This window comes from Salarias fasciatus, chromosome 14 (genome assembly GCF_902148845.1).
Source record: "Salarias fasciatus chromosome 14, fSalaFa1.1, whole genome shotgun sequence".
NCBI classification, from domain to species: Eukaryota; Metazoa; Chordata; class Actinopteri; order Blenniiformes; family Blenniidae; genus Salarias; species Salarias fasciatus.
The window spans coordinates 29,527,197-29,545,697 of record NC_043758.1 but is presented as its reverse complement, the minus strand read 5'-3'; the positions used below and the strand labels follow the sequence as shown (position 1 = coordinate 29,545,697).

The 18,501-nt window shown below is 40.8% G+C and overlaps 2 protein-coding genes across 4 annotated transcripts; both read right to left on the bottom strand.

Moving 5' to 3' along the window:
• Positions 1 to 86: 86 nt before the first annotated feature.
• fhdc4 (FH2 domain containing 4) lies at positions 87 to 7,907 on the bottom strand. 2 transcript variants are annotated; one of them, XM_030109477.1, is made up of 12 exons: positions 7,781 to 7,907; positions 6,894 to 7,351; positions 6,104 to 6,165; positions 5,363 to 5,465; positions 5,151 to 5,236; positions 4,973 to 5,073; positions 4,819 to 4,889; positions 3,886 to 3,993; positions 3,718 to 3,788; positions 3,509 to 3,626; positions 3,264 to 3,428; positions 87 to 3,184 (listed from the first exon to the last, which is right to left on the bottom strand). In XM_030109477.1, the coding sequence occupies exons 2-12, from the start codon at positions 7,248 to 7,250 to the stop codon at positions 1,925 to 1,927; spliced, it is 2,502 nt and encodes an 833-aa protein (XP_029965337.1). In that variant the 5' UTR covers positions 7,251 to 7,351; positions 7,781 to 7,907; the 3' UTR covers positions 87 to 1,924. The 2 variants fall into 2 exon arrangements, with proteins under 2 accessions (XP_029965337.1, XP_029965336.1); XM_030109476.1 differs by having other exon boundaries at positions 6,894 to 7,370; positions 7,781 to 7,902.
• A 2,697-nt stretch (positions 7,908 to 10,604) lies between these two features.
• Positions 10,605 to 18,255, bottom strand: LOC115401045 (arfaptin-2-like). Of its 2 annotated transcripts, XM_030109182.1 has the most exons (10): positions 18,025 to 18,255; positions 17,826 to 17,934; positions 16,278 to 16,386; positions 15,846 to 15,908; positions 15,271 to 15,357; positions 15,005 to 15,105; positions 13,875 to 14,096; positions 13,637 to 13,794; positions 13,393 to 13,567; positions 10,605 to 11,517 (listed from the first exon to the last, which is right to left on the bottom strand). In XM_030109182.1, exons 2-10 carry the CDS (start codon positions 17,925 to 17,927, stop codon positions 11,362 to 11,364), a joined length of 1,173 nt encoding a protein of 390 aa, XP_029965042.1. In that variant the 5' UTR covers positions 17,928 to 17,934; positions 18,025 to 18,255; the 3' UTR covers positions 10,605 to 11,361. The 2 variants fall into 2 exon arrangements, with proteins under 2 accessions (XP_029965042.1, XP_029965043.1); XM_030109183.1 differs by lacking the exons at positions 15,846 to 15,908; positions 18,025 to 18,255 and having other exon boundaries at positions 11,362 to 11,517; positions 17,826 to 17,927.
• Positions 18,256 to 18,501: the final 246 nt, after the last annotated feature.

Below are 18,501 nucleotides of genomic sequence, written 5' to 3'. Positions count from 1 at the left end.
TCCTCTTTCTTTATATGTAGTGCTATCATACAATACAAACATCAGACAGATGAAGGATATAATGAAACAGGAAGCAGAGCCACACACATTATTCATTATTTCTTTATTATATGAGCATCCTCAATAAGTAAACTCAGATGATGACTGATGCAGTCACAAAGAACAGAATTTTCACCTTCAATAGCATTTCAGTCTTATAAATACTTTATTCTAAAACATGTTTTAAAAAAAAAGTGTTCAGTTTACTCCAGTTGGAGCAGCATTTTCTTCACTTTATAGTCACACTCAGCCTGAAATAGTTCCGAAAAACAGCGACGGTAGTATCAGCTGCTTATGTAAAGCAGAAGTTGAACAGACAAAATGAACTCCTACACACTGAGGGCTGGCTGACCTGCTGCTTATGTCTGGTGGAGGTGTCGGGATTGTATGTGGGCTTCCTGCAGGCTGGCACTTTCTATCCTCGACACCAGGTGTTGGCTCTGCCACCGCAGTAATCTCGTCTCAAGTTAATTTGGGATCAACACCCTTGACTTTGCTGTAAAGCGGCGTGCGTGGTCCGGCTTCTCTCAGATACAGGCCGCTTTGTAACATTGACCCATTTACCATTGAAACAATGGTTGAATTGAGGAAGACCCAGAAAGCAGCTGCTCTCCTCTACATTTCTGACATACTTCAGTGACGACAAGATTAAGAAGCACTCAGAATGTAAATATAAAAGTCTATAAAAAAAAATAATGAGACTTTATAAGGACTAGCATAAAAATAAACAACAAAATATTTTGCTTTGTTTGTTTGAAAACTCTTTTCTTTCCATTTGAGACACTTTATCAGTACTTTTACAAACTGTTTTATGTAATTTATCATATATTTACCAATGTGAAATGCTATTAAAAAATACAAACATGTTAGTGAGTTTGCATATTAAAAAAAATGGACACAAAGATTTCCTGAAAATCCACAACACCTCTCTTTCCATCATACTGTTATATTCCTCCATCTAGTGGCCATATACTGGTACAACATGCAATAAAACCCCTCTTGTTTAAACCAAGACACATTTTGACCTTTTCAAAAGGCCACTTTCATGCTACAACTCATTATCATCCATCCATTGATCCATCTTATACACTTTCTTTACCCATCTTAGGTTCAAAATAACCTGGAGCCAATTAGTCACCAACTGGACTGACATCCAGTGGGAGGAAGACAGAGTCGACCTCCTCGACCTCTTCATCTTCTGAATGGTTCCTCCATCTCATCCAATCACAATGTCTTTTCTTCACTCCATCCATGAATCTCCTCTGAGATCTTCCTCTTCTCAACATCCTTCATCCAATATATCCTCTATCTAGCAACTGTCCGGACCATGTCAACCTCCTCAGCTTCATCGCTGACCCTCCATCCCTGACCCAACTCTTCTGTTTCTCTGATCTGTCAGTTTTTAATCTCCTCCATCTGACTCGCCCATCTTCACGTCAGCCCTCTCTGACTCAGCCTCCGGTCTTTTAGATCCTCCCGTGTCTCTACCTGATGACTAGAAAACCTTTCACGCTTCTGCCAGTCATCCTCGACTGATCCCGAACGAGCGTCACGTCTCTGATCCGCGTGTTTGTTTTGGCACACGTTTGATACCGGATCCCCTTCCTGATGCTACCGTCACTGTTTATCCCGGTTTGGGACTTGTGCCAGAGGTACACAGAAAAATAGCTGTCGATAAACTGGAGAAAACCCTTGCATGCATGAAAGAACATGCAAACACTGAAAGGCCCCAAGCTCGGCACTGAACCGGGGACTACATCACTGTGCGACAATTAAATAAAAAAAATAACACTATATCGTCACCACGACAGCCCATCAGAAAGTATCTTGTATGCGTTAACTGCAGGTAACACAACAGTTTAATGGATTTGGTGTGTGTTGGTGCTCACACACCCGTCCCTGTGCCTTTTTGGACTGTGTCCTTACTGTTTTGCTGCTTGTTCATATCTCCAAAGCGTTTGAAAAGGTTAAAAAACATTCCCTGGCTCTCAGTCTTAAACCACGTGCTCCGCGGGGGAATATTCTCACTGTTCATCAGCAGATGTTTCTCCGTGGTCTCTATTGATTTGTCTGGATGGTTAATCTCCAAACAGCCGTCCTCCGGTTGGTCTGAAGAAAGGGACGGGTTGCTTTTCCGTTGAGAGGAGGGGGACTTCTGGTCCTGGAGGTCAGTGAAGTTAAAAGCTGATTTTGTGGGAGAGGGTCGAGCTGCTTCTCCTGATAAGTTTCTTTTTTCTGGCGTTGCAGGTTTTGAAGACTTCACTGCAAGTGGAGCCCACATGTTATCTTCCTCTCCCTCAGTTTTGGGGATTTTCGAAGGCAGAGTATTGCGACGGCCGAGGTTGCGTTTGGCAGACGCCTGGGGGTCGAGTACGATTCGGAACAGATCGTCATTATTCTGATCTTCGATGGACCTTCTTGTAGCTTCGTCAAACGTGTGTTGACGAGGCAAACGCGCAGTCGGACCAGGAGACTTGAGACTTTCCACTGAGTGCTCTCCAGATGACGTACTGCCACGGCTTTTCTGATAATGCAAGACTTTTTTAGAAACCTCACGCAGCTTCTGAGCCTCCTCTTCAGTATTATCCTGCAGATCTTCCTGACCGTCATCAGTGATGGATGGCAAAGGTCTCAGTGTTGAGGTAACGTCACTGGTAGTTTTGTCTGGGCGTGTAAATCCTTCTGAGTCTTTGATGTTGGAAGGTTTCATCTCTCCTTGTGGAATAACTCTGTCTTCCTTGCTGTCATCACTGTTGTCTCTATTTGTCTGAGCTTCATTTTGTGTGAGCTCAAATGCTGAATTCCACTCTTTTCTTCCTCTTTCTTTAGCGCTTAAAGTTTCTCCGCCCTTTTGATTCTCAGGAGAAGGGTCTTTATTGGAGGTAATTTCTGACAGGCTGCCAACGTTGGGGCTTCTACGATTGGGACTGCTGTTCCTCGGGCTTCCATGAGTCGAGGAGGATCTCCCAGATCTCGTCCTGGAGTTGCGTTTGGTGAGGAACCTCTGTAGGATGGACTCCAATGCAATCCCGTCCATCTCCTTGTCTCTGCTGGAGCACGTCGCTGTCGACCTGCGCTTGGCTGCGTTCTGCAGTCTGTCTCTTTGCCGGCGTTTGACTTCGGCCACCTCTCGAGCTCTGTTTTCCTGCGGAAAATCACACCTATTTATATATGGCAGTTTTTTTTTTTTTTCCTCAAATAAGCAAGCAATGACAAAGGCTTACCTGCATGGCTTTCATGAATCTCTCACAAAAAGATTTAAAAATGGAGCAGCACTCATCAAGCCTGAACTTCTGAGGGTCCTCGCAGAAGTACTCCGCCACCAAGTCACTGACCGACTGCAATTCTTCAAGCTCAGTCTCTGTTTCTGACAAGCAGACCTCAGCTTCCTAAGCGGGGGTCCAGATCAAAATGTCAGAAAGGGCACTCAATGTCAAGATTCACACAGTGAGCTGAAGGATGTCATCACCTTTAGAAAATCCTCCATCTGTGCCTTCAGGTCATGGAGCTTTAAGGTGTCTGCTTTGGCATTTTCTACTTTTTGCATTTGTCTTTTAAAATCGGCTTGAATGTCTTCTTTGTTTATTCTAAAAGACAGATTTACAAGATGTGAGAAACATTTATAAACAAATCACACTGAGGTTTATGGCATATTAAAGAAAAACTAATCTTGTTTACCTCGCTCCGGCTTCAACGTGTTGGAGTTGTTCTGAAAATTTAAGTAGAGCCATATCGACCTTCTGGGCTTGCTGCAAAAAGCAAAGTTTGTGTAAAGAGTAAACTCAGAATCTACAGGAACTGTAACTCCATACAGCAATCTGTTTAAGAAACAATAAAGGTACTTGCCATCACAACGTAATGCATGAGATTCATTCCAGGTTTGTTGGCTTTAGTGTCGGCGAGCTTCAGCAGAGACGACATCCGGAAGCCGATCGCGCTGCCTGCATAACCCCCCTGTGATCAGGATCAGGACCAGGACCAGGATCAGGACCAGGACCAGGACCAGGACCAGGACCAGGAGGTTTATTAGTTACAGTTAGTTAAACAGAAAAATGTGAAAAATTATAGGCATATTTTCATCAGCTTTTCATTTACTGCCTATTCACTGTTTGCTATTACTATTAATTTGTGAAAATATTAAAAAAAATACACTGAAAAAAAATCATTTAAAAAAGATAAATCAACAGCATCTAAAATCACAGTATTTAAAAACCTTTAAAATTTTACATGGTATGAAGGGATATTTACAGATGAAAATAAACATAAAATGGAATTAAAAACAAATAAGGGGTGATTATCTAAAAATACAGAATTTCCAAAAGTTAACAATAATCATAATAATCATAGTAATTGAATACCATGGTACTAGTAAAAAAAAAAAAGGGCTATTCACAAAATCTCTATTTATTAAAAATTTAAATAATAAATTATGCTTTTTTAAAAAAATGCAAATTCCCATAATGTCTATGTATAAAAAAAATTTAAATTAGAAAAATGAAAGGCATATACACATAATCTTTGTGTAAGAAAAGTGAAAAACAAACCTAAATAATCTTTTAGTAAAATAATGTCGCATTCACATGCTCTTTCAATGAAAAATGTACATAAAATACAATCACAAAAATGTGTGTATTTCTATGTAAATGAAAAAGGTCATGTTCAATGTGTGTAGGGGATTGTGTGCAACAATATTAAGCTGCAATAAGTAAAAATGAGAGTAGATGGAGAAATACAAAGAAATACACAGTAAAGCTATTTAATTACACATTTCATACTCACAGCATTCATATAATTCCCAGTTTTCAGTACTAAACGAATGACAGAATGAAGATGATCAGACTCCAGCAGCTCTAAAGGGGAGGACACACTGTCAGCTTAAAAATAGGTTTACAGCTTTCAATTATGAATCCACATAACAAAAATCAAACAATACCTCGTCCAGCAGTTGTCAGCGTTTTGATTAGTTCTTTCATTTCACTCATGAGGGGGAAAAATTCCTCTTTCAGCACCAAGCAGCTCAGACGCTCCTCATAGCTGACAGACACAATGTTTCTGACATTAATGAACCATCGGGCATTTAGCTCCTGTAACTCACTGCTCATTATTCTCACCAGGCAATCTGGACCAGCATGAGCATGAAGAGATCCGCCTCCGGAAGACCCGAGCGGTCGCCTTTAAAACGTACAAGCTGCTTCACCTGCGGCGGAAATATGACCACAAATTAATCAATAAATATAATCAGACTTTAGTTTTATGAGGCGTAACTACAAGCAACACGGGAGTCAGATGAACATGACTCAACAGAGGAGAAATGAGTCAGTACCTCTCCTTCTTCTGGCAGCAGCTTGCACATCTCTTGAAGTTTTCCACAACCGAAGTGGCGACTTTCTCCCAATTTAATGTCTTCTATCATGTCTTCTAGCGGCCTGTGGACACAGGAGGATGAACACAGAGAGCTTCGTCATGATTAGTTTGATTTTTGGGGTTGTTTTCCAGTGCTGTGTGAGTCTGTTAATGCTGAACTTTCTGCACGCTTGGAAAGGTTTGGCTGCTGGAACCAACAAGCCTCTACCTGCTGGAAATGCTTTGAGAAACAGAAACATTTCTGATTTCGATCTCTGGAAAGATCCATGCTGAGCAGGAAGTGAGAATGATGTAAAGACTTTCACAAAGACAGGCATTTGGAAATATTATTTGGCAATAATGGTATGGCAGAGATATATATTCTTGCATATTGAATGTTTCTCTACTTTACTCAGATTTAATAGTAATGTTCCGTGATCCAAAATATTCTGTTTCCATTTTCTATTCAGCATTGTAAATGTTGATTTGCCCAAAGCAATACATTTACAATGCCTCTCGATGGTTGCAGTGCAGGCCACTTCTGGGACGTAACCTGTTGGAGCTGTAGAACAGAGCGGATCCGACCTGTCCGGACACGCCAGCTCTCAAAAGTTTTGTGAGCGCGATGATTTGTCTGTCTCATCATGTGTTGTACTCTGGAAGGCCGCAGGATTATTGTGCAAAAACCAATCACACCTTCGGAATATGAGCTCTGACTCACCGCTTGAACTGCTTCAGGAAAATTCCTATGTTCATACTCCTCTTGGAGCTGAGGATGGAAATCTGAGGATCAAAACAAAACACAGGCTTCAGTGTAATCATTCCAAAAGATAACTTCAGTATTGGCTCAAACTTTGTGTTTCTCATCCCAACTGTCACCGCTCCTAAAACAAACACAGTGCTCCAAAGGTTGTGATTTCCAGGAGTTGATTGTATCGAGCAATCAGGCCAAAGGTACCACTTTCAATATATTTTCTCAATGTTTCTCTCTCTAAAAAGCTATTGTGTTTGTTAAATACAATAACAGAAGCAGTAGACTACACAGGCTGCATTACCCTCCTTTAGCAAACAGATATGAAGAATAGTAACACTCCACCCTCATATTCAGACGCTCTGCAGCAACACACGATATCCAATACAGACTTCGCACTATGATTACTTTTTAAGGTTTGTTTTTCAGTTTTATAACGACGGAGGTTTCAAAGTTTGATAAAAGGCGAACACATTTATGCAGCCGTCCACTTTATATACCACTCTACTCAACAAAAGCACAGAATGTTAAGTAAGAATGCACAAACTACACAACTTCCCTAGAAATAATATATTGTGTCTATGCAATATATTAGGTGTATGATTGCTGAGGATGTGTTTTATTCATTACCAAAAGCCTCTTCTCTCAGCGTTACATAGTTCAGTCAGTACCAGACATTTTAATGTCTGCCTGTTCAACCCTTGGCCTTTCGCTGAGGGAAGTGCTTCAGTTCCCACACTGGTCACACCTGCGGACTCACCAGTTCCCCCCCTGCGGCGGCGGCCGGCAGGCCCCTCACGCTCTGGCGGTGGGCCGTCTTGAGCTGCTGCTGCTGCTGCTGCTGCTTGTGGCTGAACAACTCCTCCATGCGGTCAGTGTCCAGCTCGTACTCTCCGTCAGGCTTGTCCACTGTCCAGATGTTGTGCTTTCCAATCACACTGTGTTTGGGGAGGGTTTCCCAGTTGAAATTACGCATTCTGGAGCTGCGGCGCCCCAGCTTTGAACTGAAGCCATGCAGGGGTGGAGGAAGGCCAGGAGCTGGTGGAGGTGGAGGTGGTGGAGGAGGGGGAGGGGGAGGAGGAGGAGGTGGAGGTATGCTTGGACTGCCTGGTTGCATTTTTTTGGAGGAAGTCTCAGCAGTTTTTGGATGCAACCATGCTCAGGATCCCGCAAGAAATCCAGATGGCGCAGCAGGAGACGAGTCCAAAACACTGTCAGCTAGGATGAAACATTAAGACTGAAATAAACACAACAGGGTGGGGACACAGCTTTAATTATTCCCATGTACACTGAAGCAGAGAGGAGCAGACTCCGGTAATGGATAAAGCATTTGCTGCCTTTCTCAGCACAAAAATAACAACTGGTCCAGTGTCACTGAGACACATACATCATCTAAACCATCCATATTCCACATAAGAGCTCTGATTCAGAATTTACCCAGCTGCCACTTGTAAAAAAGAAAACAAAAGCAGTTGAAGCTCAGTTTCAATCCAGATGAAACTGATAAATTCCAGAAGCATCAAACAGTCATAACAGTTCTGTGATCATTCAACTCTTTTCTAGTTTAGTCAAGAATGTGTTTCATGCTAGATTGTTGTTTCCATTGTTTTCAGGAACAAGTTTTGAGGAATAAAGATAAACACTTACCTTTGCTTCAAATGAAAGAATCTGTTTGTATTGTTTCTTTTTTTAATTCCTTCTCCTCTTGCTAAACTTTTTCCTTTAGTCCTGTCAAAGCGTCCGAGGCAGACACTGACATCAGCCTGGATCTTTTGAGAAGAGTGTCGAAACCGCCTGAGAGTGGCCGACACGCCCAGGTAACTCACCTCACTCATGACAGGACGGCCCACACCTTCCCCTGAACAGGAAGTCACCGCTTTATGAGCCTCATGGCTTATAGAGGTCTGTCCTCAGCCATATATCCTGCCCTGAGTGGAAGCAGAGGGAGTCTTCAAGCCCAGCAGCCTTCATGGCTATCTGTGTGTGTGTGTGTGTGTGTGTGTGAGAGAGAGAGAGCAAATCAACAGGATTTGTGGACTATGCCTGAAACTGATAGGAGGAAGACTATTGATTTTCTGACTGAGGAGATTTTCTCCATTGACTCCTTTCTCAGTTTGTGTTGTTGTGTCGGCCTCCTGTTGGTCCTTGAAGGTCCTGAAAATATTCTTAAGTCACAAATTTAAATGTTAAAGGAGCTCATATGTTGGATTTCATATTGAAGCTAATATTTGATTTCATTATCCTCAATAAAATAAAAGTTTTCCATAATAGGATAGGTTGACCCAGCTGGCATAGCTGGCATCACCTCCCTTCAACATTGACAACTCAAACTTCCAAGATATAAAAACACTAAGACTCAGAACTCAACAGTGTAACCACTGGTTACACTGTTCAATGGTTACTAACCGCTTATCTTCATTAAACAAATCCAGAGCGGGTACCGCTGATAATGATATGATACCAGTACAATACCTGGCTGTCTGTGAGCCTAATCCTGAGTTCTGGTGAAGATAAAGGAATTAAGGGAATTTTCTTTAAAACCTTATCTATGATAAACAGCAGAACTGTTATTCATCAGTCTATATCTGAATTCCATATGTGATTCTATTATTGCGCTATCATCTGGACACGTCTCGGGTTCTGACATGACGGTTGTGGCTCGGTTGGTACAGCAAGTCATCTCTCAATCACAAAGTTGCGCGTTCAATTCCCCATCTGTGAGCGCTTTGCACGGCACCCGCCTCCACTGGTGTGTGTGAATTGGTAAATGTGACTGGCAATGTAAAGTGGGCTGAGTGAAACCCATTTACCATCCTGACAAGATGATCTGGACCTTCTGCATGTGAGGAGCTTTTATAAAGAAATTAGAGCATCGCTGAACTGAACAAACAAGGAAGTAGTCAAACAAGCAGGAAGTAGAACCCAAATATCACAAGAACTTCTAGCTTTAAAGGCAAAGTGCATGTTCACCAAAAATAGCAACGAGATTGCAACACTACAATATTAACAAAGACATATTGTTGGAAATATTGATTTCTTTTTTGTTATCACAACTTAACATGACAGGGCAAAACTTGAAGCTGAGATATCAGTGATGCAGCTGGCTGCATTATTACTGGAGAATGTGTATGAATACACACACACACACAGCTTGTTGTTTGCTGTTGCGACAATGTGGTGGCCATCTTGGATGGGTCCTGAGCTTTCATTCCTACTGAGGGGGAGAATTTTGATACCTCACGTAATGTAGTAATGATACAGAAAGCTTTTCTACATAAAAACGCCTTGCATGCAGAAATACAGACAGTAACAGTCATGATTGTTAAAGTCACACACCTCTTGTTTGTGTTTAGATCGCTCTGCAGGTTCACTTTTTATCACAAATTCATTTCATCTAGATATTTGCAGCTAATAGTGTGTTTGGCTCAGATTCTCCATGTGCTGGCACTCCGTACGTCCCGGGGAGTTTATCTGACAATGTGATGCAGCCGAAGCTGTGAGAAACTCTGACACAACACGGCACGAAATGCTGCTTCTCTATTTCAAACCGTTTCCTCAATGTGCTCCCCCGACAAACCTGACGGTCTTTGTTCATCAACTAATGACTACAGACACACTGAAGACATTTAGTTATGGAGACAAGGCTGCCATCGAATTGCGTTAAAATTTCAATTAAATTATCATTCTGTTAGTGGCTAATAACATTACCAACAGGCAAGCACAAAGTTATTATTTTAGCTTATTTCTGAAATGTAATGTGACACCGTGATCAGTTTTTGATTTTGTACTTGTATGTAATAACAGATATATCTTCACTGGATTGAAATTCTTAATATGGCAGTGTTCTGATGTGAAAAAAGTTTGTAGATATTCCGTTTTGAGAAGCAACAGGCTTTTATCAAAATTAGTTTGCAGTTTGTAAAGGAATTCAGGTGAAAATTTAACTCCATCCTCTAAACCAGGTTGATCAAACACATTGTAGTTGAGAAGCCACCTGCAGCCTAATTTCAGCTTGAACTTATTGAACTGGTGAAATTGATCCTTCCTTTAAATTTGAAGTTTTTTTTTTGTTGTGAAGAAAAAAAAAAAAAGAAAGTTACCATTTGATCTGTGAACATTGTCATGAAACAGGTGAACCAACAGCTGGTTTAAATGGAACAAACTATACAGCAGACTTTATTGGAAATGCAGAACAAGATAAAGACAATCAGCAAGACTACAACTTAAAATGATCTGAGTAACATACGTCATGTTACGAATCTGTGAATAAATAACAAAAAAAGAGACAAATGAGTTCAAATCTTCAGTCGATGAAGAGACACTGAAAATTGCTCCGTAACCTAAAGTGCGTGTGGCTCCATGTTTTTCCAGTATTTCAAACAAATACTGATGTGTACCAACATTTTGATTTCTTTATGGCATTCGAGATACATGTGTGTAGTATTAAAGTATCTAATATACGTATTGATGCTTAATTACTGCAAACCATACAGTACATGTTATGCTTTTAAATGTTAGTTTGTTTTTTTTTCTCGTCAGGCTTGTTTCCATCTGTAAACTCTGAAATATAAAAGACAGATCCGTCTAACAAAGCTGGATTTATAGTGACGTACCGTATCTGAAAGGACCCAAAATTTAGAGGATCAAATAATCATGATTGTATAACAGACTAGAGAAAATCTTGATCTTCATTGTGTGTATTTTCCCTTTGATGTAAACTGTAAACTGATTAAAGGCAGGTATCAAACAAAATCATGGTGGAAAAAAGTGGGATCATTTTGCACATAATGTCTCATGTTTTTCACTTAAATATGGAAAACATGAATCTATGTTTCATTAGAGACATTCCCCAACTTTTTAACAGTATCCCTAATTCCCTAGTGAGACTAGTGGAATTCCTAACATTCGAAATGATAACAAATTACATGGATAGAAACAAAACAATGCATGTGCAAAACTGCCAGAGGGGGGGGTTTCCACATAATTTGAATAAATAAGTGACATACATGTAGATGATTGTGCGAACTAAAGATAAGAAAAGTTGCGATTTAACAACAAAGAAAATACTAGTAATATTGATGTAAGAAATAATACAGAATTTAAAAAAAAAACCAAAATATTCTGGCCACTATACTGATCCTACAGCTCATTTCTTTACACGTATAACTCTCTCGTCCGTCTAAGGTGAATCTTCTGACTGTACATGTGGGACGCGGCCGAGCCGTTCATCACTGCTCCTCCAGCCAGGACGGCTTGTCTGATCCCGGAGGCTTTAGCTTCACATTGAACTGTATTAGAGTTTGTTCCAACTGCTGCTGGTTGCCAGCAAAGTAAGCCGAGATGGCGTTATGGAAGAGGAGCAGCTGCTTGTGCATCACCTTCACCTGAGGGGGGTGGGGCGGGGGTGGAGAAGCAGAGAGAGCAAACGCAATGTCAACAGTCTGAGAGGAACACAACCTGCATTCTGAGAAAAAAACTTTAGGAATTCAGTTAATCTGGAATGGATGCAGCTTAAAAAAAAAAAAAAAAAAAAAAAAAAAAAAAAGAAGAAGCTAAAGAAGCAAACTGAACACTGGAGATCAGGGGTGTCAAACATAAGGCCCGTGGGCCAAAATGGAACCCAATACTCCCAGACAAACCACCAAGCATTTACACCACAATAGAGAAAAGACTTAAAGTTTAAATTTAAAGGGTATTATGGAATATATATTTTATCTGTTTTGTGCGTTTGACACCCCTGATGTTCATATTTGTCCCATTTTTCTCATTAAAGAAGAGGCGGCTCATAACTGAGGTCAATGTTGGAGCACGTTGTGTAAATAAGTCGCATGATTATTAACTGGACTGGAGCAACTTCCTTATTCTTTTTGATTGGTAATCATGCAAAAACAATTTGATAAGCTCATATACTTCAATAATGTATGACAAAACACTCATTAGCCATTATATTATGACCACAGAAGGCTGAAATAAGCAGCACTGGTTCTTGTCAGGCTGCCTGTTGGCAGGTGAGATATATTACGTCTTATGTTAGAAGTATAAGGAAAAGACTACAGTGGGATGACTAAAATGCTGTCAGAGAGAGTAACTATTTCTATTTCATAACTAGTTTGTATTTTTCCTCATAGATTAATGTTTTTACATTCAGCCATTGCTTGTCTGTCAGAAGTGCTGATTGTGCAGATTCTCTCGACTTGTTGACTCAACGCTCCTGGATGACCTGACGATGGAAAGAGCGTAACGCTGCCGTGCGTAGTGACAGAGGGAGGAGATGTGTTTGCTTGCCTTAGCTGGAGGTTTCCATTGTTTAAATCAAACAGTGTGTTATGTCATGTGGGAAGCTTGAGCAAGACTGTGAGGTAAAGCATTAAAAACACAACATGTGGGCTGTCTGAATCGAATCTGCTTTCCTCTCTGTGGCAGGATGAAACAGAATCTGCTTTTCAATGAAGCAACGACCCATTTTTACACTTTTAATGCTTGTTGTTTTTAACTTATTTAGTTTCATCCGTTGTCTTCTTAACTACTGCTGATAGGTTTTAATATTTCCTGCTTTTCACTCACCTTCCTCATCAGTCTGTATTTGTTGCGCTTCGTGCTTGTTGACTTAACACACTTTACAATGCCATGAAGCTGAAATGTGCAATAAAAATAGCCTCCAGATGCTTTCTCTAACAGGCCAGATCTAATGATGTACAGGAAAAGTCTGGATGTTGATCTCAATGTTTTCATTTTCATCAATCGGAAAAGAATTGCTAAAAAAAAAAAAAATATTCTGTTGATGCTTTCAGATGAGACTCGGGCAGCAAAACCACACCTATTTACTATTTAACGACAAACCGCACGGCAAAAAAAAAAAAAAAAAACATTATAAGCCCGAAATATTCTTTCTTCATGCAACCTGGAACATGAAATGTTTGAAAGCAACATTCACGCCTGAGCTTTATCTCGTACAAAAAAACTAGACGCAATTTGACAAATTGCTGAGGTGTGAGAAGGCCGAGGACGGACTGGAAAGCTTTTCAACAGGCTTGTGCTTGTTCCGACTTTCTTCCTCATTCAGAGCAACTCTGTCAATGCAGATGTTAATAACTGTTTTTAAGGAGGAACAACATACTTCCCTCCCTGTTTCTCTGAACCACCACACCCTGCGGGAGGCGAAATTAGGCTGCACGGGCGATCGCATTCGGGGGTGAAGTCATGGCTGCGGCGGGGAGAAACATAAACATGCAGGATTGGAAGTGAAATGCGAGCCACACCTTGTTTTCCTCCAGAAATTTGAGCTTGATGGTGACGTCGCTGCGCAGCCTCTCGTACTTGTCTCTGTGGACCTGGTACTCGTGCTGAGCCATCTCGATGCGCACCATGGCGGCCGCGTCCCTCGGACCCAAACTCAGCTCCTCCAGATCGGAGCGGTAGGCGTCGAACTCCAGTCTGCAAAATCACACACAAGTAAAACACATGCGGGAACTCGAGGTTTTATTTTCCCCGAGGTATTCTTACCGGGCATTTTCATACAGCTTGATGGTCATCAGTGTGTCCTCCATCGTTTTGTTGACCAGGGTGTCGACGCTGGACACGAAGAAGTTAATGGCGCCAAGCAGAGACTCTCCATTCTTACACAGCAGCTTCTGTGTCTCTGCATTATACCCAAACTCATCCTGCAGACAGACACAGGTTTCAGCTTCTGTCCCATCTTCGCCTTTCATGTAAAACTGGAAACGCTTCGTTCAATCTCTACCTGCAGCTCTGGTGACTTCTGGCTCAGGTCAGTGAAGGTGTCGCCTAACGCCTGCTGTGTCTGCACCATGCTCTGGAAATGGCTGGTCAGTGCCGTGGCCAGTCTCAGGATGTTTTCATATTTGCTCTTGGTGTCTCGTAATACATCGATCTGGGCCTCCAGTTCCAGGTCGACGGTCCGGGAGCCTCGGCCGAACCTCTCCGAGAACATCTGCTTCGTGCACTGCAGGGTCAATATAATAATCAAATATAATAATTATCAGAGCAATTATTATATTTAATAACTATTTAAATGGAAAAAGTCCCACTTCCACGTTACAGAAATCAAGTCAAACTGATAATTTCCCGCTGGAATAGTGGAGAGAAGCAAGTCTGCAGATTTCTGCAGATTAAAGCAATGTGTTTCATTTCAATTCTCTAAATGCAATGACATTAAGAGGTCTACAGAACTTATAGTAAAGCCATATCATCTTACAACACCATCTGCAGCAGGGGTGCTAAAGCATCCAGCCCGTGGGCCAAAACGGGCTCATTAGAGCCCAATCTGGCTTACAAGATGAAATTTGCGAACTGTGAGAAATTACGACAATAACTGTAATTTATTTCACTACCTGGGGCGCACTTTGGTGGGTTTAAAGTAATTAATCAGTTAAGGTAGTTTGGACTACTACACATATGTAAAAATCTGTATATTATAAAGATAATTTCTACATTTTGACAGGTTATTATGATCATAATATGAGCTAACTGACTATATTTGTGAGTTCGAGCTACATGTGGCCAAATGTTTTCTGCCTGTGAAGATGTAAATAGGGCAATAAAAACCCACCGTGATCTGTAAGTTACAGCGTGTGTGTGTCATTGAACTGACTGAACATTGTTGAAATGTCAGTTCTTCTACTCAAATTTCAGGCCTGTCATGTGTTGTCAAAGGAAAGTTCATTAAATGTGATCTTCTTAAAGGCGTATTAACACTTTGTTGCACTAAAACCAAGACAGGGATTGAGTTTTTAATTATTTTCATATTAAAATGTTATTAATTATTTACTGGTCAAACTGTGCTCAAGTAAAAACAAAAGCAGCCTCTGAGGGAAAGTGAGTCTGACACCCCTTATCTAAATACTGTAATACCTTGTATGTGTTAATGCCCCATTTCTTCACGCTGTCCAGCTTCTCCACAGCCACACCGCGAGTGACTTCTTCACTTGAATTAGTGTTGTGATTTGTTGACCCTAAAGGGAAAAAAACAAGAGAGAAAAAGAGACGCATGTTTGAGACATTCATTGTCATCCTACCTACTGAACATTTTATTTTTGGTTGACAAGATTATAACTGGACTGGACACTAGGTGACATTAAGTGAAGACAGTATGGAGATGGAGATGAGCCGGGTGGTACCTGGATGCTGCTCAGTGTGATGAGCAAGTCGGCTGCCACAAGACTGACTGTTAGGCAAGTTAGCGCCTCTGGATTTCATGCGAATGTCTGAAATGAGCATGGCGGTGATTAGGAGGACAGAATGAGAAGAGGACATAACGAAATATAAATAAATACAAAAGTAAATAAATAAATAAATCAGTGCTGTGAAATGCGGCGGTGAAGTACAGACAGAAGCTGAGAGGAAATATGAGAAGGTTTGGAGCTAATAATAAACCACCATGCATGCTTATCATGCAGGATTAATGAAGTTTGAGAAGAAGTGACTTTATGGGATGAGAACAAAGAAATCAGTGAGGGTGAAGTAGTCATCCAAAGTGCATTTTACAGTACAAAATAGGACATCAGTACAACATCTCAAGCAGCGGCCCTGGAATATCAGGTTAGTGCAACCCCGTTTCTGCAAAAAACATTTCTCTGGTCTGAAGCCGTGAGTCAAATAAGAACAGGCAAAGATGCATTAAACTCCCTCACGAGCAACACATAAAGGTTAACTGAGAAAACAAATGAAGGGTCGTCATTGAGCACACAGCCACCTGGTCCTGCTGCAGGGGCTCGTCTCCTGTCCAGATACTCGGGGTTGAAGCGGACTGCAGGCCCTATGGAATATGTTTGTAACATAAAGCAGGAGCCTCAAGTTCCGCAGCTCTCCAGTGACACGAACAGATAAAGAGGAAAAGCTGCTGCTGTGATTATTGAATGAGCATCAAGTATCGGGCTATTTGTTCCTGAAGAACTGTAACACTCACATATCTGTGGCGAAACAGCCACAACCAACAGAGAGGGGGAGATCTGGAAAGCAAGGTCGTCTCTACTGAAAGGCGACCACAGTAATCTGAAGAATCGGCACGATACTAAGCCACAGTACAGCTAAATTAATGCAGCTTTACATTTTTGATATCTCTGCAAAGCACACGGTGTCTGTGGCCATTAAAGAAAGAAAGTCCTGCATAATGGGCCAGCCCTACCTTTGATGGAGCTGGTTGGAATGATGCCCCCTGCAGGTCCTCCGTAGCCTCCTGACACAATGCTGGTTTCATTCAGGTTTGGTCCAGACACCATCACCTGCTGCAGATCCTGCACATTAGACCAGAGGAACACATGGAAATGAAATGTATCAAAAGAAAATTGATCTGTACTTTTTACCATATGCATATTGACAAAGCATTTAGAATGTAGAACAAGATATTCTTTTGGAGCTTTTTGATCCACTGTTATCCAACGTATTTATCATTATCATTATTTATTATTTTTAGAGCAGATGGGGGAGTAAATGTATCCTCTATACACAATGACTTCAAAATTAAAGTTACTTTACCATCAACTGTACAAAAACACATCCAATAAATGTTAAAAGATTCCATACTGAACTTGACAGAATCTGACTGCTGTGACAGAATCACAGAAATCTGGGATTGGCTCCAAGCGCCCCACAACCCTGGACAGTGTTATTGAAGATGGATGGATGAATGTTGCTTTTGCTAACATTTATGCCAATCTTTTTACCTTATTTTTCACTCTATCGCCAATTCTTGTTCATCTTTTCAGACTAATCTGTTCTTCAGACTTCAATCATCCAGCTCATGAAACAGTACGATTTGACTAAATTTTCATCCTTAACTCTTCTTTTTATACCTCAAACTGCAATGTTACATTTGCTCATTTGTTTGTTTGATTTCAACCATAATAAATAACATGCTCAAAAAGGAGCAGGAAGAAGCAGAAGCATATGAAATCTTGACCCCTCTCCAGTCAGCCTGTTACGTATTCAAACTTTCAGAAACTTGAATGACCATTAAGCAAAGCAAAGAAAGCATTCAGCAAATAAATAGAATGTTTTTGGGTTTTTTTAAAAAAAAGCACCTAAAGGATACTTCCTCCCTGTACTTCATAAACATCATTTATTTTTTGTTTGTTTTTGGGTTTTTTTGCAGCTGTGTGAAATGCTTCATGGTTGGCCACTGCTTGAGCTCAGCAGCAGTCTGTTTATAGATGAACCAGAGCAGTGAATTTTAATGCTTTTGACTGTCATCTGTGATCTCTGTCTTACGAATGATCTTTGAGGCCTTTTTTTTTTTTTTTAGGCATAGACAGTGAAGGTAGGGAATAATTGTAGGTATTGCCCCAAATCTCTACACAGAAATTTCAATATAACCTAAAAACATCACCCTCTATCAACATTAGTCTTACATCAAATAACAGCTTTTTGGCATTACAGCTTCTAGACCTGCTGGGCTGCACCAGATCCAGGCTTGACTATAAATCAAACGAAGACTGACAGCTTGAGAAACAAAATCTTCTATCATATTATAATGTTGCTGCCACTCCATCCTCTCCCACATTATCCATACTAATGTGATTAGAGGGTATATAGCTGCAGGCCTGGACTTGGTTAGATAACACTTGGCTGGACTGCCACAGTAAAAAAAAAAATAAATAAATAAATAAATAAAAAGAAAAAAGAAAAGGCTCACAAACGCAAGATGTGCATTTTAAAAGCAGGAGGCTCGACTGACCTGCTCCAGACTGTCATCCTCTGGAAGACTCCCTGTGTCTCCATTGCTGTTAATGGGGATCTCCATGGTTGCAGCCTTGCTCATTATACTGTCTGCCATCATGCAATCTCTGCAAGACACAAACTCGCATTGGTATCATGACATCAAACGCGGCATTTTCAAAGCTGACAATAGTTTAATCCAGAAGCAGTGCGCTCACAAGGGATGCCAATGGTGCTGATGTAGCTGCTAGCAGGATGCTAATGACAGCTAGCTTCCAATCCGATACAGGAGGCAAATAAAGTCCACCGGAAGCAGGTCTGCAAGGTTGAATAAAGCCAACAGGGAAGCGATGCTGCTGTTAACTCTCATTACATGCTACATGCATGCTTTTTATTTCGTTTCCGTGCTTTGTTATCCCGTTTTCATGCTTTTTTTTCTCCCGTTTTCATGATCGTGTGTCAGAAAAAAATCCCTGCATCCAGCTTTACTCGCATCGCTTCAAAGTAAAATGTTGCCAGGATTTATCTCTTTTCAATGAACGTTAATTCAACAATAAAGGAAAAAAATGTATAACCTTCGACTAAAATTCAAATGTAGATACATTTAGTTGTATTTTTACAAGCATATTAAATGGTTAAAAGCCGTTTTGTTTGTCGATACTGTTATTTTGAAGGATGCCGTGTTGAACGTCACG

What these genes read in the sequence shown, in the direction of transcription:
- fhdc4 (XM_030109477.1), bottom strand. Translation starts at nt 7,250, where the DNA reads ATGCAACCAGGCAGTCCAAGCATACCTCCACCTCCTCCTCCTCCCCCT. An exon ending in GCTGACAACTGCTGGACGAG is followed by an intron (nt 4,890 to 4,972) that starts GTATTGTTTGAT and finishes CCTCCCCTTTAG; the next exon opens with AGCTGCTGGAGTCTGATCAT. An exon ending in TCATGCATTACGTTGTGATG is followed by an intron (nt 3,789 to 3,885) that starts GCAAGTACCTTT and finishes TGCTTTTTGCAG; the next exon opens with CAAGCCCAGAAGGTCGATAT.
- LOC115401045 (XM_030109182.1), bottom strand. Translation starts at nt 17,927, where the DNA reads ATGATGGCAGACAGTATAATGAGCAAGGCTGCAACCATGGAGATCCCC. An exon ending in TCCAACCAGCTCCATCAAAG is followed by an intron (nt 15,909 to 16,277) that starts GTAGGGCTGGCC and finishes CATATTCCATAG; the next exon opens with GGCCTGCAGTCCGCTTCAAC. An exon ending in AATTTCTGGAGGAAAACAAG is followed by an intron (nt 11,518 to 13,392) that starts GTGTGGCTCGCA and finishes CACCCCCCTCAG; the next exon opens with GTGAAGGTGATGCACAAGCA.